The sequence below is a fragment of the Cyprinus carpio genome, chromosome A6 (genome assembly GCF_018340385.1).
Source record: "Cyprinus carpio isolate SPL01 chromosome A6, ASM1834038v1, whole genome shotgun sequence".
NCBI classification, from domain to species: domain Eukaryota; kingdom Metazoa; phylum Chordata; class Actinopteri; order Cypriniformes; family Cyprinidae; genus Cyprinus; species Cyprinus carpio.
This window is the reverse complement of record NC_056577.1, coordinates 28,715,262-28,738,003: the sequence shown is the minus strand read 5'-3', so window position 1 is coordinate 28,738,003 and position 22,742 is coordinate 28,715,262. Positions and strand designations below refer to the sequence as shown.

Genomic DNA, 22,742 nt, shown 5'->3' with positions numbered 1-22,742 from the left:
AACAGAGAATATATTTGGGGGGGGGGGGGGGGGGGGGGGGGGGGGGATGTACTTTAAACCCGAGATGTATTTTTCATTAGAGGAGAATTTTTGAAGTGATGATAATAATAATGTAGACCCGAAACAAGTATTTTGCAGCTGGGGTTAAATGTAAGGTGTCTAACTTTGTGGATATGGTATTTACCCATCATACAAATAAAGTTTAAGACTCCGTGGTGATTACAAATAGGTACTGGTATATTGTAAGAAAAATATTATATTATTAATAATACCAGGTGGGTTCCATATACATAAATTAACGTGGACTAATTTTACAAAATATTATACTTGATTTGAAACAATATTGTAATGAATGTAAATGAAAAATAGCAATTGGAGCGAGTATTATCAAAGACTATAAAGGGACTTTGGTATTGTTATTATTATTATTATTACTGGTAGTAGTAGTAGTAGTAGAGGCAGGTCATACGTGTAAATCTTATCTTTTCGAATTGCAAACGAATTGCAAATAAACCATCATTTCGGGCATTCCTACAAAATAAAAGAACCTTCCTATATAAAGACATATTTGTATTCATATAAATATCTAATCATAATTAATTTATGTAGAAATATCTGATAATGAATTACATTGTTTGAAAACAATAAATGAAAATATAATCCTTATTGTGTAATCTGAAAGTGTAACCTTACATATTAAACAACCATGTAAACAACTCTCTATTTTATAGCGAGTAATAGAGAGAAATACCCCCCAAATCATGTTTACATGCCACAAAGCCACAAATCTGCATTTGTGTAAATAAAACGTTCATATTAAAATACAAATATTCATGCACAAAAAATTAATGTACGTTTTGTATCATTAAACTGCGGTCATTGGTTCAATTCCAGCGGACGGTATAATGAGTGGCATGTTTGCCAGCCAATTAGACTGTACGCTGGCCTATGACGTATTTCCGGCGAACGCGCAGGCCACGCTCACGTCCTTGATCAGCGCAGCATTTGACGGACGCAAGACACTTTTTTGAACGGAAAAATGGTGGCTTACTGGAGACAAGCAGGACTGAGGTACCAGAATGACAATAAATATTGTAAAATGTTGTATAATTTGTATTTTAAGTGCTGTACGCTGTATAAAATGTGCGCTATATATGTGCTGTACGTGTTGGCCTTGCTCTGTAGAGCTAAGAATTTGACTGTAGTAACAGCGTCATGTTAAATATGACAGTGGATGTATTCATACGAGCAAATTTGAGTGATTCAGCTACTTAATATTTGTCTTGTCATTTCAGTTACATCAGGTACTCGGCTATCTGCGCCAGGGTCGTGCGGGCAGCGCTGAAGCCACAGCTGAAAACTGAGGCGATTAAAAACGCAGAATCCAGTGTGAAGGTCACTAAAATGAAGACTGTATAATGTGAGTTAGAATTTCAGCTCTTTATCAGAACTGTACTGCACTTTTTAATTTTTTAGATTGATGTTGTTAAAATTGATTGTCTTTTCTGCTTTTTTGTAGGCTCTGTAACTACATCCTTCAATCCCCAATTCTCCTCATACGATCTCTGTCGGATTTACAATACCTGCAGTTATGATTATTGAATTATTTTGATAATAAATTATGTAGAGTCTCAAACTGAAACCGCATTCCTTTGGTGTGTTCTTAATCCAAAGCGTTTTCTGTTTAGCAGGAGGTCACTGGGCAAACTGGGTTTATTGTGTATTGTTAATCTGTCAGGTCAGTTTTACTTCTAAGTAGTATACTGGTAATGTCTGGTTTTACAGCATAATCAAAAGAGACACTAAAACTGTTACCAGTTTGCAGTCCAGTAGCTGTTGCATTTAGTGTGATCTCAGAGTAAGATGTGGGAAAATTTGGCTTTTCAATATTTACAGTGCTCTTCTGTAAGGAAGGAGGTGTACATCAGGTTTAAGTATGTTGATATGTTAACTATTATTTTACATGAACAAAACGGCAAGATTTTCAGAGATTCATTTATTTTATTTAGATATACAGCGTTATGTAAAACCCCTTAGATTCACAAAATGAATAGTTTAGTCTGTGTTGCTTACTGATATCCCAAAATGTTTATTTTAAAACATTTTGCATAAAAACTGATGGGTGAATGACATAAATGACAATGAAATGGTAAATGCATGAACGTTCTTAGCATTATAAGTACAATGCAGATATGACAAATATATTCTGAAACAACTGCAGTTTAAATGAATAAAATCATTTTGTATCATGCTTTTAAAGGATAAGAAAAATTAACAAAAACAAAAATGTTGCATTTTTTAAATATTGACAACAAATAATGATGAATAAAATAAGAATTTAAGCCTCTATATCACACTATTACACCACACAAAAGAAAAACGTTTTGACTAAATCTGTTTTTCCATATATTTTTCTCAAGATATGTAGATTTTTATTATTACAGAACACACAGAAATTGTTTTATTCTCCAGTGATGTTACACGTCAATATAGATTCAGTTTTTAATATCTTTATATAAAATAAGCTTTGCAACAAACTGTACACTACCGTTCAAAAGTCTGGGGTCAGTGAGATTGTTTCTTTAAAGGAATAAATACTTTTATTTGATGAGGATGCATTGAATTGATCAAATTTTAACATTTATAATGTTGCAAAAGATTTCCATATGAAATAAATGCTGTTCTTTTAATCCTTTCTAATCATCAAAGAATCCTGAAAAACTTTCTTCGACATTGATATTAATAAGAATTAAGAATAAGAAATAAGAATTTTTCTGAAAGTTCAGCTTTCCATCACAGGAATAAATTACATTTAATAATATATTATAAATAATATTCACAATGTTACTGTTTTACTGTATTTTGAATAAATAAATGAAGCCTCGGTGAGACTTTCAAAAACATATCGACCCCAAACTTTTGAAAATATATAGCAAAGATTAGAATATTATATTTGAATTTTGACTATTCTATATCCTATTTAAATTTGTGTAATTCATAATCCTGGAGGACAGAAATATTTCACAGTTTGCTATGAACAGTGGCTCCAAATAGTATTTGAACACTTAAGGCACATTGTCATTGAATTACAAAAATACAAAAAAAAAAGTTTCATTTAAAAAGCACACCTTTTAAGCCAAGCATTATGCAATGTAATTCATATATTAATTTTAACTGTATCTTAAGTGTCTAAATACTTTTTGGGGTCACTGAATGTTCTCACTCTTTCCACAATCAGATCCACTCTTGTCATATTCACTAAAGCCCATGCGTCATTCACTAACAGAAGTTTCAGTGAGCACCTCAGTCTTAATCTCCACTTGAGTGCTGTGTGCTGTTGATGCCAGACCCTCCTCTTCTGTCACTTCATCTTCTGCATCGTAATCCATATCGGCGGTGGCATCCTGATATTGCTGGTACTCTGAGACCAAATCATTCAGGTTGCTCTCGGCCTCGGTGAACTCCAGCTCATCCATGCCCTCCCCCGTGTACCAATGCAGGAAGGCCTTGCGTCGAAACATAAGTGCGAACTGCTCTCCTATGCGCTTGAATATCTCCTGGATGGCGGTGTTGTTTCCGATGAAGGTGGAGGACATTTTGAGGCCTCGTGGTGGGATGTCACAAACGGCCACTTTGACGTTGTGAGGGATCCAGTCTACGAAGTAATTGCTGTTCTTCTGTTGAACGGCGAGCATCTGCTCTTCGACCTCTTTAGTGGACATGCGACCACGGAAAATGCCCGCCACTGTCAGATAGCGTCCTCGACGTGGGTCGCACGCGGTCATCATATTTCGGGCCTCGAACATCTGCTGGGTGAGCTCAGGCACTGTTACGGCACGGTATTGTTGGTTACCGCGTGCAGTAAGAGGAGCGAAACCTGTCATGAAGAAATGGAGACGCGGGAAGGGCACCATATTGACGGCCAGCTTCCGAAGGTCAGCGTTCAGTTGACCTGGGAAGCGAAGAGAGGTCGTGACCCCGCTCATGGTGAGGGATACAAGGTGGTTGAGATCTCCATAAGTTGGCGTCGTGAGCTTAAGAGTGCGAAAGCAAATATCGTACAGCGCTTCGTTATCAATACAAAACGTTTCGTCTGTATTCTCAATCAGTTGGTGGATTGATAGGGTCGCGTTATACGGCTCGACTACTGTATCGGAGACCTTCGGCGAGGGCATTATGCTGAAACTATTCATGATGCGGTCAGGATACTCTTCTCGGATCTTATTGATAATCAGGGTACCCATTCCCGAACCAGTGCCACCGCCCAGAGAGTGGACGAACTGGAAGCCCTGCATGCAGTCGCAGCTCTCGGCTTCATTACGAACACGATCCACAACCTGCTCCACGAGTTCTGCGCCCTCGGTATAGTGACCTTTGGCCCAGTTATTGCCAGCTCCAGAATTGCCTTTACATTTACAAAGAGAAAATGACATCAGGAAAGATGTTAAAGCATATGAGTGGCATTGTGCCATGCAGGAAATGTTCCTGCATCAACTCTTCTATCAGCCTATCAGATTTCAGAGTTTGGGTTAAGGCCCGTTCACACTAAGGATGTAACTATAACTGTAACTACATCATTGTAATTCTATGACAATAATAGATTACAAAACAACTACATTGTCAATCCACATGGTACCTAAATAAAATGTCTTTAATGTAGGTGATTGTTGGCTCACCATGTATGAAGTTATCCGGTCTGAAGAGCTGTCCTATGGGACTGCCCCTTACGCTGTCCATAGTCCCCGGCTCCAGGTCCACTAACAATGCTCTTGGAACGTATTTGCCCCCTGAAAAACAATGAAACATCTCAGTCACTGAGAGTTTTGTTTTAGGAAGTTACTGTGTTCCTCGACTCCAAGACACATTTACCAGATAAAGAAACCTGCAGCCGAGTACTTTTCTCGTAATATATAACTCCCACAATTTACAAAGATAACACAAATTCTGAATGGATATAATTGAATTAATTTTAAAAAATGCTATGAAAAAAATATATAATATATATTTACATAAATATAAAACATTTACCCAAAATTCAACCCAATATAGAATACAATCTTTTTCAATTTTTATGTGCTAAAAATGTATGAATGTCATTTGGGTTTTTTGAGGGAACTGCAGTGGTTTGTGAGTTGATGAAATGCTAATGATAAAATTAAAGTACATAAAAATAAAATAAATAAATCGGGTTGCATGATATTTACTATATAGCTTCGTGTGATTATCAAATCCAAGGCTGCAATTTAAATAAATAACTGTATAGTATGTAACTGTTTAACTGCATTACAAATTTCAGGGCGTACTTTATGTAAATTTTTGATATCTAAGGGGTTTGGCTAAAAAAAAAGTTTGGGAATCCCTACTAATATTTTAATAGCCACTTTATAGAAACAGAAAACATGATTGCAACGTGTAGGTCTGTATACCATGTGCTTCATTGAAGTAAACATTGACCCTCTCCAGCTGAAGGTCCATGTCGCCCTCATACGCTCCTGCTCTGTTAATACCATGTTCATCACTGATCACCTCCCAGAACTGCAAATACATCAAAACATTTTTAGATTGAAAATTAGTGAGCGTGTTTTCTCCACGCTACTGCATTGTGATCTGCTCAGAGTGATTTCTTCAGCGCTGAATGAATGACAAAAACTGTCATTTTCAATACACAGAACCAGACGAGGCCTTCAATAACTGACTTATCTGTTAAGTTTAAGCGTCTTGCAATTGTTCTTCCGGATGCCATTCAGTTTTGACCACAGTTTTACTGCACCTATCACTCAGAAATTCACAGGCCGCTAAGCTCATCTCCATGATAAAGAAGGCCCAGCCCGTCTGAGGAGGCTCTGTGCCTCTTATCTTACAATAAACCACTCTAGGGTGAACACCCTTGACCGCACGTATCATAACTTGAAATATTTATTCAGTTTAAAAACACATTTCACACTTCAAATATAGCAGTAAAGAAGTTTTTGCCATTGCTTTTAACTGAAAAAGCACATTACTGCAGTGTTTAGCTACTAATAGAATGCTGTTCAAAATGACACCTAACTATAGTTTATGCTATAAAAATAAAAGAAATGCATGGCATGAACAACTGAATAAATGAACTACTAATAAATACTCATAATAAAGAAATGCATGCTCATTTGTCTGTTAAGCCTGCATCAGATTCTCCAGTTTGAATCAAGTTAATGCAGCTGCTAATCATAAAAATACACATAAAAACACATATTTTGAGCCATCGCACCTTTGAGCCGATCTGATTCCCACACTGTCCGATCTGTAGATGAACAATCTCACGCATTATGATAGATTTGGCAGGTTGAAAGAGCAGGAATAGCTTTGACCGTGAGTCTGAGGTGCCCACTGTGTGTGTGTAATGCCACTGATGACATCACCAAGAGGGCGTCACCCGTAGGTCACATAACATAATAGTCAGTGTGACACTGATAGCAAGTTAGTAGAACAGACTACTGCATTTCATTGAAGAACAACAATTGTGTTGTAGAGTCAAAGTTTAGCACACTATGAATGACCAAAGTGATGATGTTTATGAAGAATTTAAGGGTTTAAATATTTAAAATGCAACAAGTCCTATCATCATGAGCTTGGATGGTCACTGTCTCTCTGGCGTGCATGATAAGGCTCTTGTGGGCCCTATCTGTTGCAATGCAGTGACACAGACCGTCAGAAAGACAGACAGAACACATACTCATTGTCTAAGTGTTTCCTGCAACGAGAGTTCGAGTTCGAGTGTTATATGCTGAAGTTGGCAGTTCTTCCTAGTCTGGAATTTTTGGAGTTTGGGGGCCAGCATTCCTAGCTAACAAAAACATGTTTTTGCTTACTTTCCCATTAAGTTAAAAATGTTATTTATGAATGCACCATTTTTGTTTTAATGTTTTTAAAATGCTTTTTCTTGATTATGCAAATGTTAAGAGAACGTTCCAATTTGCAAACATTATTGGAATTTTGTGTTTCAGGAAAAAAAACATTCCATGGACGATGTATAAATAATGTTTCTGTGCTAAGTTTCTGAGAATGTTATTAAAGACCAGATAATGTTTCAACGAAAGTTTGTTCATAACTTTTGAGAGAACCTTGCTAGAAAGTTCTGTTAGCTGTGTTTATGCAGATATATATTTCACCAACAGATGTCACTGTTGTGCTCCAAGCAGTTTTCACAAGAACTCTTTATTTTACTCCTACATTTAAAAATTGACTAAATCATTCATCTTCCTGTCATGTATTAAGGTGATTCTTGACTATCAAGATCCCAAACAACCATGAATAATTTAAGTTAAGATAAACCACAAGTACTGAGTTATTCAAAAGAACCGAAGTGTAGGAAATGTTTGAAGTGGTGGCGCTCTTGTTGATAATGTCAGTGTATGAGGCATGCTGTAGCACAGATTAAGAACTGAAGGCATGCTATTGTGCGGGTTATTCAACCTTCCAAGAAACAGGAGAGTGCTCGTATATTTAGCAAAGTGCTGTGCTTTTTGTACAAACTGTGTCAGATCTGTAGTTACAATGAGGGCTTTCATGATTTCAGGTCATTTTATTAGGGGAAATTAAACAGAAAGAGCAACAAGAGGGGGAATGAGAAAAAGCAAAAGAAGATAAAGGGCAAGAGAGTTTTTTATTTATTTCATAATAAATAAAGAGAGTAATTTATTTCATATGCGATTCATATCATGACACTAGAAAATATTCAGAAAATGTTTACTTTATACCCTGTCATACCTACATGTACCTTATATGTGATATAATAAATAAATGTAAAAAAGCTTTGAAGATTTTTTTTCTTACATAAGTGGTACATTTTTTTATGCAAGGAGATGCAGGGTCAAATCCTGGCCTATATTTTATTATAATACCTTAAAAAGTAAAACAAACAAACAAAAACCATAGAAATCTAAATGTGAGCATGTGAACTCAAGTCTGAATGAACATGATCCTGCTGGTACACTGCAGTATATCTACAAATAATGTGCAGCTGTCAAGTCTGTCATGAATTTATATGTTGATGTACAATACCGCCACCTACAGGATTTTATTATTGCAACTGTTATATTTTGAGCACCTTGTACCCCCAAAAGCTGGAATGGCTAATAAGTCTCAATCCTAAAACAGCTGTGTGAGCTTTAGGTAAAAAAAAATAAATAAGTAAATAAAAATAAAATAAAAAAGTCTACAACAATAAAACATTTACACTGTAAAACAATATAAAATAAAATAGATTTTAACATAAAACAGAATAAATAAATCTTAATTTACATCATTTAATAAAACTATAATTAGATAAAAAGAATACTTGGTTTACAAAACTAAAATTGTGCTACTTTTTTTCCATATGACGTCACTGAGTGACCTTTTTTTACTCAATGAACAACAACATTATACAACATTGTGAATAACAACCAAGATAAAATTACCGCCAGAGGGAATAATGGAAATAAACACTAAATTTCACTCAGTAAGTGTTTTCTATGAGTACATTTATTTATTAATAGAAATATGCGTCTCTGTATATATGGAATGTAATCAAAATTATGACAAGATTAACTAAATTAAATGGTTTTTCCATCTCCCTTAAGATAATTTGTGAAGCCACAAATATTTGAACGTCACGGAGGGAGTGACCTCCCCCTGCTGCTCGTGAAAATTTAACGCGTGCAAAAAAAGTTACGGCGCAGAGCTGATCTCAGGTCAGTCCGCGAGAGCTCCGGCGGACGAGGAGGGACTTGGAGCGGCGTCCGTACACAGTAGAGCAAGGATAACAAACAGTGAAAAGTATGCTATGCGTGTCAGGTCAAAGTTCACTCTTGTCCACTCGTGAATGTCACTAAAACTGAAGGAAAACCCGATGAGGCTAACTGACACCTCTGGAGAGCCTGAGCGATAAGGCTGTAAGGGATAGCGAGCCTTCTCTCCACCTGACCTGGATAACCATCATCATCATGGTGTTCTTATCCTACAAGACTTTTCCATTCCAATGCTAAACATCTCAAGGATCGATCCCAGCACTGGCCATGGGGATGTGTCACAGCTTCAGATCTAGGTTATCACACTCGGCGATCTCATACACCAGCGGACGAACCGGTGCGAGTCCCGGGATCGATGTCGAGTCCAGCCACTCGGACAGCTGTGTGGAGGAGAGGGCGCAGGTCAAAGCCGCGAACAAACGGAGTCGAAACATTGACAAGCGCCTGAAGGCGGAGAAGAGAGAGTACAAGCAAACGCACAGGCTGCTGTTGTTGGGTAAGAGCTGAGTTTCTAGGATGGCGCGACTACTTTATCTGCTGTCAAGGTAAATGAGAGCAGCCACAAGCAATGCATCCGATGGAAAGTTTACGACTGGCCCCTTAAAACACGTTGCCATGGTAGCCATCGTTTCCACCTTAAAACTGTGGTAGTTTTTAAGCATTAGAAGTGATAATGGCGTGGTTTTAATGAGTCTAAAATAAAATGAGCATTAAAAAGTTTGAAATGCAATAAAGTTGTTTAACATGGCAGGTTTGGCCTGTATCACTTAAGAGCTCTTGACCTTCTCGACTATATAACAATTAAAATTATATGACAATGTAGTATATGTTAAATACATACAAACGTTCCATATAAAAAATGGTAAAAACTTTATTACCATATTTAAGTATTAATCTTTACTCAAGTACTATTGAAATGGAATACTTTCACTTTACTTAATTACATTTCCATTGATTATTAAATACTTTTTACTCTGTTCTTCATTTACACCTAATACAAATGATTTATTTTACAGGTTTAAATGCAAGCATTTATGGACTCTATATATATATATATATATATATATATATATATATATATATATATATATATATATATATATAAATAAATAATTATAATAACATAAAATCCATTTGCAGTAATACTATTAACAATGGAATCCAAGGTAGGCGTAGGCTTTAAAAACAGAAATGTGCGGCTTTTATATTTTTATTCAAGCACTTACATTGATTTTTTAGTTGTAATGTGTTTTTGAGGTCCTGTGGAAGAATTAAATATGTAATTCCCGTAGGTGGAGTTAGTGCTTTATTAATAATTACTCGTTGTCCCGCTCCTTCTGTGCTCAGGTATCTTTCAGTGAAGGGATGAAGAAAATAACCAGATTTATTTTATGGGAAAATGCATCCCAGTTTTCCCTTTGCTTTTTCTTTCCTTAATCTTCCCTGTCTAGTACTTGTACTAATCTAAACAATGCCTGAAGTTTGTATTACGAGCACTTCCTGTGTTTATTTGCCTCTTTATGATGAATCGCTTGTTGTATTCCTCAGATGTAAGTCATTTTGGATAAAAGCTTCTGCTAAATTAATAAATGTAGATAGTATGCCAGTATGACTTAAGAAGCTGCATCCATGCATTAGAAAAGGAGTTGATTGTGTTGTCTAGTTTAAAATTAGCATCAAACTGTGTGAAAAATTTGTCTTACACATGCTCTCATTCATAGGTTTATTCTTTTAAAATTTATACATTTTGTTCATTTAATGTTTACTGCTTAAAAAATCCTCAGAAATGTTGTGACAAAAAAGTGTAGACATTGTAAAACAAAACAAAAAAAGGTTGTGTTTGTGGTATTTTGGTGGAACTATGGTCATCCTGTTTTTTGGTCAGTCACTGAAAACACATTGATTGACACCTATTCTGAATATGCCCCCTAAAATGTCTATAGTGCAAAAAGAGTGTTTAAAGTCATTTTGAGTTTCATACGGACTGAGCTCTTTAACTCAGATTAAACCTGGTTTCTGTGATTGTCAGAGATTGTCATAACAATGAAAACATCTGGTCAAGATCTAATCTGGAAAACCTGCCCTACGTGTTTTTTTTTTTTTTTTTTGGTTGGTTTTTTGTCTAGCAAAGAATGAAATTATAATTCTGACATTTTTGCAGAACATAAATCTAGACATTCTGCTGATTCTGGTCTAAAATTGTACAAAAGTGATGTGAAATGTTAAGACCATTTTATTTTCTAAAACTGCAGTGCTATTCTTGTTGCATGTTTTATCATTTTTTCCCCCTTTCACCTACTGCACTAGTCGTGTGGCTCAACTTCCTCTTTGGATAAAAAAAAAACAACAAAAAAAACACACAAGTTCTGCTGAATATTTTCTGTAAAACAAGATGAGATGTACACTCTTGGTTCTAAACAGTACCAGAAAAGGGTTCTTCGGCTTGTAACAATAGCAGAACCCTTTTTAGTACTATATAGAACCTTTTTTATAGGGTTCCATATAGAACCATGGTTTAAAAATGCCATATAGGACCCTAATGGTGTTACAAATAACCTTTTTAATGATAGTTTTTCATTAATATAAGTATGTTAATATCATTAATATTAGTATTATTTATTTAATAACATAGTTTTTTACCCCTTTATCTGCCTGGTCAAATAATATCTTGAAGTGTCTATTAGGGTTTTACATAAAATCAACAACAACAACGTGACAATTAGGTGCTTTTTTTTTTTTTTTAATGACGTGAAATTGTAGCAAAAATGACAGTGTTCTAACAACAGTTATTAACAGAATACATTATTGAATGACAATGGACACTGAACATAAATAAATGCTTAAAGTAAAACAAAATAGAACATAAACTAGTGTATTGAAGACCAAGCTCCAGCAAAATATCTTCACAATCCTCTATGATGCCTTTAAGTTAGTCATTTTCTGTATTTTGGTGTGATTGAATGGCAGTTTCTCTCTGCAGATGATGAGGTTGTAGGATGTGACAGCATCTGAAATGCACAATTGAGTTTAGATATACAGTTTGTCTCCTTTCAGTTGTTTATGTGAAAAAAATTGTTTATGAAGGCCAAAAGTAGTATGTGAGAACTTCACAATGTTAAAAGGAAAAAGTAATATAAAGTCATGGGATAGCTGGGTATGTTTATGCATAAACCCTAGTAATAACAAATATCTAACAAAATAGACCATAAATTCAATGTCTTTGTTACTTCCTTAAGAAGAGGAGAGTATCCTTAACTGAATAGAGCTGGTCCCACTTACATGTTCTCTTAAACTAATAAGAGAAAAGACATAGGAAACCAATTAGCATTTGAAAGTTATAATTTATAGACATTTCAAGAAAGAAATGATTTACCTATTGAGATTGTGTTAACAGTCTGTGTAGTTGGATGGCTGAGCTCCAGAAAATCAGTAATGAGGTTTTACATTTACATTAAAATTATAACAACAGCAGCAGCATGTTGTGTAAATTAGGTGTGTTTTTATTGACATGCAAAGTGTCAGTGCTCTTAACAACAGCTATTAACTGAATACATTAACGAATGACAATTGACATTGGACATGAATAAATACATAAAGAAGTAAAACACAAAATAAGAACAAAAGTTTCAGTGAAACAATCCAATCAGTATGATGCCTTTAAGTCCATCATTTTGGTGTGATTAAGTGGCGATTTTTTTCTGCAGATGATGAGGTTGTAGGATGTGATACATCTGAAATACACAATTGAGTTTAGAGTTACATTGTGTTTAAAACAATTATGTCTATGAAGGCCAAAAGCAAAAATGGATAGTATGTGAGTCCTTCACAAACTTGTGGGATAGTTTTAATTATTATTATTATTTTTTTTTTTTTTGTGACTGGGTATGTTTATACATAAACCCAAGTAATAATTAAAAAAATCTAACAATATGAATTATAAAATAATTGTCTCTTTAACTTACTTTGTGGTGAAGAGGAGAGAAGTTTCCACAGCTTAGCATATCACAACACAAAAATAAAAAACCAAAAACAAAAAAAGAACAAAATCATTTACAAACCAATAACAAATTGAAATTAAATTTAAGAATGAAATCATTTACCTGTTGAGAGTTTGTTGACAGTCTGTGTAGTTGGATCACTGAACTCCAAAATAAATCAGTAATGAGATGCTTTGACAGGTACAGATTTGAAAAACAAAAGGACGGAAACAAAGAACCCTAAACTCTAACACAAAGAACCATTTCAGCATTAAAGGGTTCTTCAGAATGCTATGGTTCTAAATGAAACCATTACTGCATGTAAAGAACCTTTAAAGAACCATCTTTTTTTAGAGTGTAATGTATCTATGCTCATCGTTCTGGAATACATGCAGTTTCTCTATTAAATGGTGCTACGAATCCTGAGAAATTTCTAGAACCAATGCCTTATTTTTTCTCTCTCAAACTTACTGAATTTTTGGACTTCCCCATTTGGCCTTTCTTGGAGCAGACATTGTTTGATAAAGTAGTATTACACAAGGGCTCATATGCCGCTACCTTTAGGAGAGCTCTTCTTCTTTTTATTAACAAGTTACACAAGAAAAGGAGGGCAGCCGACGACACAAACGAAGAAACTATTAAGCTCTGTGACCAAAATACTCTAGTCATGCGGGTGCTCGGTTCAAAAACAGATGACACACACATACAAAGCTGATTGTTGCAACCTTAGAATGTAGGAAAACGATCTCTGTGTGTTTTATGGGGCTTAGTCTGGTAGTGTTTGTGTGTGTTCATCTAAAAAGGAAATATGAAGTGTGTCCTTCTTTTAGCTTTTGAAAGTTAATAACAATTTGTCATTTTAATGCAGAAACAACCTCAATGAAAATGTTTGTAGCTTAACTTGGTCTCTTTTGATGTGGCCGCTGTTGTTGAGGCTGGATCTCACTGCTCACAGCTGCAAGCCCACAAGTGTAATGTCTTATTTTAAGTGATTGCATGCTGTTATTGCTCACTTAAACAGAATCACATCCTCTCATGAAGGATGAAATATTATGCATGAAATCAGATGAATGGACTCATAAGGAGTCCACTGTTGATCATGCAACTTCATGCAGGGCATGACAAAAAACATCTGACACATACTGCATCCAGTTTTAATAGAATCAGTGGATGCTGACCTCTGGGTACACACAACTAAATTAAGCCAATCGGTCTATAATGCATGCCGAAACTTTATCATGTTGATTGTCACTGATAACAATAGATTTTTTGTTTGGGTTAAAATAGGAAGGCATGCAGTTATATAACATTAGACAAGGAGAAGGCAACTAATTCCCCTAATTACTTCTTTTGTTATGTAAAGTGACATTACACAAATGAGTCCCGAGTTAAAGATTGGACTGTATTTAACCTAATTGTGTAACAGTGGGCTACCTCTTATTGGCAGGTGTAAAAAAATCCCATAGAACAATAAAAGAGGGATCTAACTCATCTACAGTAAGGACAAGAATACCACAGAGACTTATGGGAAACGCCCTACAAACACTGTCATATTTTCTTTAAATGGATAAAAAAATCTTGTTAAATATTATATGAACAAGCTAAACATTTTTATTTCTATTTTTTCTACAAACTACAAAACTTATCTCTTTTTTGTACACACATCTCGCATCTTTCTGTCCCATTTCATTTTGTGATTATTCATCATGCAAACTCAAAACAGAACAAAATATACACAAGAGAAGTAGGAAAATACATGATGCTAAATTAATATTTGCAAATAAAACAGTTAACTAATAGCCTAATTAATTATGGCAAATAGAAAAACTTTATTTTACACAATATCCTTTCAAAAGTCTCTGAAATTAAAACTGAAGTTTTATTATCCATTAACAAATCTGCCCGTTGGATCCAGAGTTAAAGCTGTGTTGCTGTATTCAATATGTATGTTTGGCCACAGAAATATTGGCTGATATATTGATCTACGACTCCTTAATATGTGGTAAAAGAACACCGTTATGGATAATAAACGTAAAATGGAAAACAAAATGGAAAATGGAAAACAAGGAAACAGTATCCAACAATATAAAAAGAAAAGGAAAAAGCAAAGCAAGGGACTTTGTGAGAACAAAAAATTAGGTTTTCCACAACTGCTACATTTTTTTATTTGGATGGGCATTTCTTAAATAGAAAGGTTACAACAACTGTGAGATTTAATTATTAATCTTATTATTAAGAGAATGTGTCATATGTAATGAATATTTTGTTTTGCACTCTCTCAAGCTTCTGCTTTTAGCACAGAATATGAGATTGTGTATATACTGTCCTAAGCATTCTGATTATCCTCATTTAGAAATTTTGCATACAGAGTTCCAGACACAAATGGCCTATAGTTCCAAAAAAAAAAAAAAAAAGGTCTGCTGGAGTTCATTATTAGATAAATGCTGCCACCTTCTGGTGATAGGTCATAGTGTAGTGTACTCAAACCCAAGAGTCATCTCAACTTCCAGACATTATCCATGCATGATCCTTACATTTGAAAGTGATAACTTTGGTTTTGTCTCAGAATGGAATTTAGTTGTATATGGATGTGACCACTAAAGAACTTTGAGTATGGTGACTTGTTAACTTTGTGTTTATTAGTTTAGGCTTAAATTTTTAACACACCCTCACTGTAAAAGCATACTTCACCTTGTTTCCAAATGAGTCTGTCTAGTCTCTGCCCCCGAATGACAAACAAAGATTATGGGATCAAAAATAGACCACAGGGTGTCAAAAAATAGCTCAATGAAACTTCATTTTCCTATTCGGTCACTGTCATACAATAGTTTATCTCTCATGTGTTAACATCACATTGACTTTTGTCTGATCTCTTATGCTACAACTATGTTTCTGGATTCTTTGGTTTACTCGCTGACTATCAGCATGTCACTATTTTAAGCCTTTGTTTGGAGCAATACAAATAAATATATGAGAAAAACCAATGACTTAAGTTAACACATCAAGGCATCAGATATAGACTTAATTTATAGACTGTTACTATAACTTAAATTAAATAATATCAGTGCCATGACTTTTCTTTCTTTTCTTTTAAGCTGAAGGAAAAGAATAATAAAAAACAGCTCTGTACTCCTAGACTATTCACACCAACCGATGCATGGGATGAATTAAAAACAGATTATAAAGTACAAGTAAAGTTTATTGCCAAATGTATGTCAGTATACATTTTCTTTCTAGCATGTCTGATGAATGTAATGTGCGGTATTCGTATGTTTGCACTGAACAAGTAATATTTTGAGTATATGCTAAAATCATTTTGTTGAAAACCTGACTATTTTATTTAGATTTACTTTAGGCTGATGATACGAGGGGCAACTTTCTGAGTAAAGTTGCAGTGCAATGCAAGTGAGACACAGGGCCCGTGACTGATCAAAAGTATCCAGATAGAGATTTGTTGCCCATTCTCAATGGGAAAGTGCCCAAGCAACATTACTCAAAAAAGATGCCCCGTGTATCATCACCTTAATTCAGATAGACATTCAGATAGCATTTTAAACCTCCAAGAAGTCTTTGGCATCCTGTTTAGTCTAATGAATGTAGTCATTAATTGCCAGAATAGAAGATATATGCTGGTGGCATAGATTGTTATTTAGTGTTTCTGATTTATTCTGGCACATGTAATACATCACAAAGGGTATAGTGCATGTCATTGCATGTCTGTGGAGATTCTCAGCAGGCAGATCAGAATGTATAGTACTTTTTCAAGCTAAACTTACCTAAAAATGATAGAAGGACATGATAGAATATAAACGTTGTAGGAAGCCTTTAATTATTGTAATATTAAGAAGCAGTTTTAACCACTTTTTTGGCTGGTGAGTCATTCTGTGACATGGCTTTGTAACGCATGTTTTACTTTTGGTTGCTGCGGTTGTATGTTGTTGCTTTTAATATATTAAAAAATAACTTGTTCTCCTATTTGCAATTATGTTTATGTACACGGCAATGATTAATATTTAAGTGCTCGTTCACAAATTTGTCAGATTATCAAGTTGATAAGGGGTAGTTTTAATTAACATCCACTTATAGGAGGCCCTCAGTATTAAATACATCAACAAAAGACAAACACTTAAATTCAAACATTCTTTTAGTAATTTTTAAATATTTACTTATTAAATGTTAGTTATTTTTAAATACTTGTATTGCATTCACTGTGCCACATGAGAATTTCGCATTTACATAACATTTCAGATACACAACAGATATAACAAATCAGAAATAAATTAAATACTATTCTTACAAAAGATGAGCTTAAATATATTTTTGAGGGCTTTTGAGACTGCAGTACAATACATTGTCCTGACTTATTAAATAAGTTTTTTTTTTTTTTTTTTTTTAAATACCACTGACTACAATAAAAAATATATATGTGTATGTTTTATAACACGTTCAGTAATTGCTCTGTGATTCATAAATGTCTTAATTCACTAAAAAGAACCGAGTCTTTAGTTCGGGAATCGGACTGCACTAGTCGCGCTGTATGTGGGTGATTCATTACAAAGAACCGACTCAAAAGAGCCATCCGTTCGGGATTCGAACCACAGTGGTCAGAGTATTTTAGTACAATGTTCCTTGTGCCTCGGATGCAAAATGTACGTTCAGAAACAACTGACTGATTAAATTAATTTCATTATTACTCGGCTCTGGTATATGTTAACGGAAGCAGTTCCCGGTCCCCAGTTCTATTTAAAACGAGCGTATTTTCATGTTTTCAGGTTGTTTTCAGCTGTGGTTCAGAGACTTACACACTAAACATAAGGTTATATCGCACTGGTCTACATTTAACCAGCGATAACGGTCAATAGTCAAAGATGGATCGGGCGGAATCGCGAACTTTATCACGTATGAATCATGTCTTCAAAGAGGGCGCCTCGCTCCGCAGAATCGCCGCTTGCTGACGTTTTCGGGCTGTCATGTGATTAGCAGGGTTCAATGAGAGCTGTTTGCCCCACCCATCTTTTCAACGCTGTCTATCTCAATGTACAATTCACTGAGAAAAGGAAATAATCGCTAAAAATACCCCCTCGAAAAGGATTCATTCGCCACAATTGGGGATTCAACGCGCTCCGTCCGTAGGGAATCCATCGCTGTCGTTGTGGTATCGGATTTATCTTCACGTATCCAAATGCACATGATCCACCACCCGAATTCAAGAAGGATACAAAGCGTAGCCTGACAGCGGACTCGGACTGCGATAACCGGTAAAATATCGACGGAATCGGTCGCATTTGCATCTGCGGTAGAAAGAACCGTAAGGATCGCCGCTCGCGTCAAAGCAAAGCCTACGAATGTGAGGAGAAATTCAAATTACGGTAACGGAGAAGACGGCGAAGGGCCTCGTTTGATTTGGACAAGCCGAAAAAAAGCGATCAGTCACCATAAGCAGAACAGGAGGGAAAATAGCGTCAATCCGAAGGGAATTTTTCAGCAGCACCACCGTATTTTTCTCGCAGACAACATCGTTTCGTGACGGAGTTAAAAGGTTCATGTCGGCCACGGCGCAGGGCGGAATGATCCACATGCCGTCATTTTGGTGGAAATATTTATTTTTTTAATTTGTAGCCACCCTTTCTGTCTCGTTCTGCCCGTGTCGTTGCATCGGCCAACGGATTCGACAGCAAGATACCGAAAAGAATCGCGTTTTGTGGAGCTATTCATGATTTTAATAGGAGTCGGTCGTCATTTCGGGAAACCGACCATGGATTCGCGACGGGAAATTTGCTAAATCGCCGTTGTGGGAAAGCCGAAATCATTCATGTAACGTCGAAGGCTTCGCTGAATGCACATCAATACACAGAAATCTCATATTTTCTAGCAGCAAGCGCTCGACGGGACTCGGCCGTCTGTAGGCCGGCCTAGTGTTTTCACCACCACCTATTCTCAACAATACTAGTCACTCATAGCTTTCATATTTCCCCGTGCTCCCCTACCCTTATCAGCTAAATCCAGGGAAGTTATGTGCATACTAGTATAAATGTCCCGGTTTTCCATCAAAGTGTTCTGATCGGAGGCCAATCAAGTAATTTGGATCATTTATTCATACGGTAGATACATCTCCCCCCCCACCCCAAAACTTTTCTTGGGTTCTTGGGAAAATGGGTTGTTTGGGCAACAGTAAAACTGAGGACCAGCGAAATGAGGAGAAGGCCCAGCGAGAAGCTAACAAAAAGATAGAGAAACAGCTCCAGAAAGACAAACAGATCTACAGAGCAACTCATCGACTACTACTGTTAGGTAGGTTGGTCTGAAAGCTGAAGTTCTGTCACTGCTGCAAATGCTTTCCTGCTGGATGCGTGTGACGTCATCGGGGCCTGTCACGCGTAACGTTCTGAATTCGTGTGAATTTGATTCATTTGTCCGAGTACACGATGTAGGTACGCGCGTCTCGATTGGGATTCCTGTGCCGTAGTAGTGGACACCTTAGGGCTTAGCTTGTGAAAGGCCTGTGATGCTTCATCCATCACCGCTCAATCACTCCATTCATTCCCATCTGATTTATGGTGAATAGGTTTTGCATTATGTAAATATTTGAACTCCCATGATTTTATAATTCATTCACAACTGTCTCCTGGAGATCCTATAAGCATACACTTACACCTGCATGTGCTGACCACTAAACACATTACGTGTTTCTTGAGGATGGTGTTCATGAGTTTAGGGTGGTTTCTGCATCTTGCTAAATGAGCAGTGTGCTTATCACCATACATATAAATGGAAATAAAATAACAGTTTAAGTAAACATTTCTGAGTTAAGTTGTTTGGGAGATTAGATTAGTGCATAATTTTTAGGTTTAGTTTTCGTTCTTTTTTTAATGGATTTATCAATTCAAGACCTCATAAGCATTGTTTGCATAGTACTATTTTTATGGTTTAGCATTCTGTGCATCCTCATACACCACACATACATATTTTCACGCTTTACATTTGAAATAGAAACTGATTAGGTAAGTTATCTTTTTTTCATACTTGTATATTCATAGTTTAGATTAACAATACACTATGTATTAGCTAAGCCGATTAACAGAAAAGGTCATTTTGCTTATTGTCAGCTCCAAAATCTAACGATAGTAAATGAATCATGGGAAGTTTCTGTTTTTCGTCATTCCTTTTTTTGTGATTTAAGTAAATAAGGTGAATATAAGGTTTATTTAAATTCAGCAATTTTGTATACGGCTTGTTTGCTTTCACGAAACTGTAGTGTGTGTGTGTGTGTGTGTGTGTATATATATATATATATATATATATATATATATATATATATAAGCACTATTTCAGTCACCCTGCTCCTTAGATGGCATTGGTGTTATTGGCCATTACAATAAATAAATTGATTACCACCTTACTACCTTGAACCCGATCAAATCTGCAAGCGTTTCAATTTCATGGATCTTGCGTAGCACAACATGAAGTCATTTTAACTTCTGTTTGATTTGATTTAGTCTCTGTTCAAGAGACTGGACTAATTCTGATAAAACACAGTTCTCTAACAGCCTATTTGTTCAGAAATACATACGGCCTGAAAGTACCCTATTCTAAATCAAAATCCCATGTATTCAACACAGCGAAGCACTCCAAATCATAATGTCTGGTGTTTAAGGGATATTTCTAGATACCCATGATTCAAGAGTGTCGTAATGATATATGATTTAGGGATGTGTACCAGTGTAATTGGAGCATGAAAGTGGAAATCCTGTATGCAAACAGGCCTATTTGACACAATTGGAGCCTGGTAACAGAATATGTTTTGTGATAAAGAGGTTCCCATCATAAATCTGAACTGAGAGCCTAAATCTGAGGTGTTTTGGTGCTTCTGTAGTTTGTGCTTCACATCTGCAAGGGATAATTTGACTCTCTTCTCATATTAAGAACTTAGAAACTCGGACAACTGTGCGCTGTTGACCAAAAATTGTAGAATCATTCAACTTTGTCGATGTTTGACAACTATGGCTCTACGAGACGTTAGGTGGTGTTTCTGGATATCTCCTTAACGTTTTGTTTTAGATTTCACTATTTGATTTGATGCATAGCTAACCAGTTCCTTTTTAGTTGAGGTTTACTTACAAGAGGATTGATTGGTGTTATTGGAGTGATATTGTTCATAATTTAATGAAATATCAGAATCAAAGTGATTCTTTTAATGAAATCTTGTGAGATACAGAATATGGAAGCAACTGCTGAGTATTCCTAATTTTTTAATTTTAAATTGGCAATATTTTATTTGTGTAGTAAATATAATTCCATATAATATATTTTTATAATAGTGACTCTTTTTGGCAGCTGTTGCACATTTGCAATGACCATATAATAATTCATACACCGTTCTTTTAGCTTTAGATTTTTAGCATGAAATTTCTGCCAGAGATGCATGTTTAGTGTGTCATTAAAAAGAAATGCTACTGTGGAATTAAATTAATTATTCCTGTTGAATCAGGTGATATCTGTCCTCCCTCCTCCTTCCACATCCCTTGTGATTTATATCCATCTTTTGCTTGTCTCTCAGGGGCTGGAGAATCGGGGAAAAGCACCATAGTCAAACAGATGCGCATATTACATGTCAATGGCTTCAATGCTGAGTAAGTATGGCTTTCACATCTGTGTACTTTTTGATTTCACTTAAGTTAAATGCAAACTAGATTTTTATTCTATGTCAAGTATGATATAGAGTATATTAACAAACCCTGTTTTCATTCATCATGACATTTTCTTGGCAGCATCGTTTTGCTGTAATGTTTTTCAGTGAAAGTTGGGTTTGGGAGGATGTTGATATCCAAGTCATTGTAGTAAAGCTGAGCTTTGTGTCATTGTGTTGTCTTCTTGACATAGTGGGACATTTCAGAGTGTTATATTAATATCCTTAATCAGGGCTCAATGCTAAGGATTTTTTATACTGGCTCGGTTCAGTTTATTACTTGCCTTGCCCTGCCACAAAAAATAAAACCGCTGCCTTTATCATAGTTTTTGATCGATGTTATCTTGGATCCTTATAAATAATCTTATATGAAAACAATATTTTAGATACCAATTAAATCTTAAAATTTACAATTTTGATACAACAACAAAAACTGCTAGCCTGACAAACATCAAGTTCAATCATTATTAAAAGACAAGTGAACAATTAGTAAATAAGAACCAATGAACAAATTACAAACAATAGCACAACTAAATAAATAGAACAAAGATACAAATGAAATGATGCTTTAGGATTTTATGTTTGTAGATTTTCAGGTACATAAACTGAATAATCACATCTAAAAGAAAATTTCCATGTTCTTCACTGTGATGCACCTTGATTTTTTTCATAGCCATTTGAAATTAGTGGTAACATATATATATATATATATATATATATATATATATATATATATATATATATATATATATATATATGTGTGTGTGTGTGTGTGTGTGTGTGTGTGTGTGTGTGTGTGTGTGTGTGTGTGTGTGTGTGTGTGTGTGGTTTCGTCTTGTGGGTCAGACACACATGTAGCATGTGCAATGTTTGAAATTAGACTGTATAATTTCAAATTTTGAAGCAAAAACAGAATGGTCTGACTTTGGCCCTGTCCACACGAACGTGGGTATTTTCAAAACTGCAAATTTATCTATGCAGTTTGGCCGTTTGTCCACATGTAAATGGGCAGCACCAGGTCACTGAAACTGAACATTTTTGAAAACTTCTGCCAGTGTGAAGATTTTTCGAAAACTCTGGTTGCAGTGTTATCGTGTAGACAGCGAAACCGGAGATTTTGGCTTGTGACGTCGGAGCATGAGCTATTATCTCCACCTACTGGAAATTTATTCAGGCTTCTGATTGGCCAACATGGCTTTACGGTTGAGATTATATTGCCACCTGTTGGCTTGGCATGCTCTTAACAGTGCTTCATAGTAAGCTTTTGTGTTTTCATGTGGATGGAGTTTTTTTTTTTTTTTTTTTAACGGA

At 35.6% G+C, this 22,742-nt stretch overlaps 3 protein-coding genes across 4 annotated transcripts in view; 2 read left to right on the top strand and 1 right to left on the bottom strand.

Moving 5' to 3' along the window:
* The first annotated feature begins 912 nt into the window (after positions 1 to 912).
* On the top strand, positions 913 to 1,642 carry LOC109091601 (ATP synthase subunit epsilon-like protein, mitochondrial). Its single transcript, XM_019105384.2, has 3 exons — positions 913 to 1,071; positions 1,296 to 1,420; positions 1,520 to 1,642. The coding sequence occupies exons 1-2, from the start codon at positions 1,040 to 1,042 to the stop codon at positions 1,417 to 1,419; spliced, it is 156 nt and encodes a 51-aa protein (XP_018960929.1). The 5' UTR covers positions 913 to 1,039; the 3' UTR covers position 1,420; positions 1,520 to 1,642.
* Positions 1,643 to 2,841: 1,199 nt separating this feature from the next.
* Positions 2,842 to 6,437, bottom strand: tubb1 (tubulin, beta 1 class VI). Its single transcript, XM_042758885.1, has 4 exons — positions 6,248 to 6,437; positions 5,427 to 5,535; positions 4,677 to 4,787; positions 2,842 to 4,405 (listed from the first exon to the last, which is right to left on the bottom strand). The coding sequence occupies exons 1-4, from the start codon at positions 6,302 to 6,304 to the stop codon at positions 3,273 to 3,275; spliced, it is 1,410 nt and encodes a 469-aa protein (XP_042614819.1). The 5' UTR covers positions 6,305 to 6,437; the 3' UTR covers positions 2,842 to 3,272.
* A 2,308-nt stretch (positions 6,438 to 8,745) lies between these two features.
* The window catches only part of gnas (GNAS complex locus), a 35,347-nt gene continuing 21,350 nt past the window's right edge, over positions 8,746 to 22,742 (top strand). Inside the window, exons 1-2 of one of the 2 annotated variants that reach the window (XM_042758883.1) lie at positions 8,746 to 9,264; positions 21,303 to 21,375. In XM_042758883.1, the coding sequence (XP_042614817.1) occupies positions 9,036 to 9,264; positions 21,303 to 21,375 (302 nt within the window). In that variant the 5' untranslated portion in view covers positions 8,746 to 9,035. Of the gene's footprint in view, positions 9,265 to 17,665; positions 19,037 to 21,302; positions 21,376 to 22,742 lie in introns of those variants that run through there. The other variant, XM_042758884.1, reaches the window with a different exon arrangement.

What these genes read in the sequence shown, in the direction of transcription:
- LOC109091601 (XM_019105384.2), top strand. Translation starts at nt 1,040, where the DNA reads ATGGTGGCTTACTGGAGACAAGCAGGACTGAG. An exon ending in TGGAGACAAGCAGGACTGAG is followed by an intron (nt 1,072 to 1,295) that starts GTACCAGAATGA and finishes TTGTCATTTCAG; the next exon opens with TTACATCAGGTACTCGGCTA.
- tubb1 (XM_042758885.1), bottom strand. Translation starts at nt 6,304, where the DNA reads ATGCGTGAGATTGTTCATCTACAGATCGGACAGTGTGGGAATCAGATC. An exon ending in GGAATCAGATCGGCTCAAAG is followed by an intron (nt 5,536 to 6,247) that starts GTGCGATGGCTC and finishes ATGTATTTGCAG; the next exon opens with TTCTGGGAGGTGATCAGTGA. An exon ending in TTACTTCAATGAAGCACATG is followed by an intron (nt 4,788 to 5,426) that starts GTATACAGACCT and finishes ATTGTTTTTCAG; the next exon opens with GGGGCAAATACGTTCCAAGA.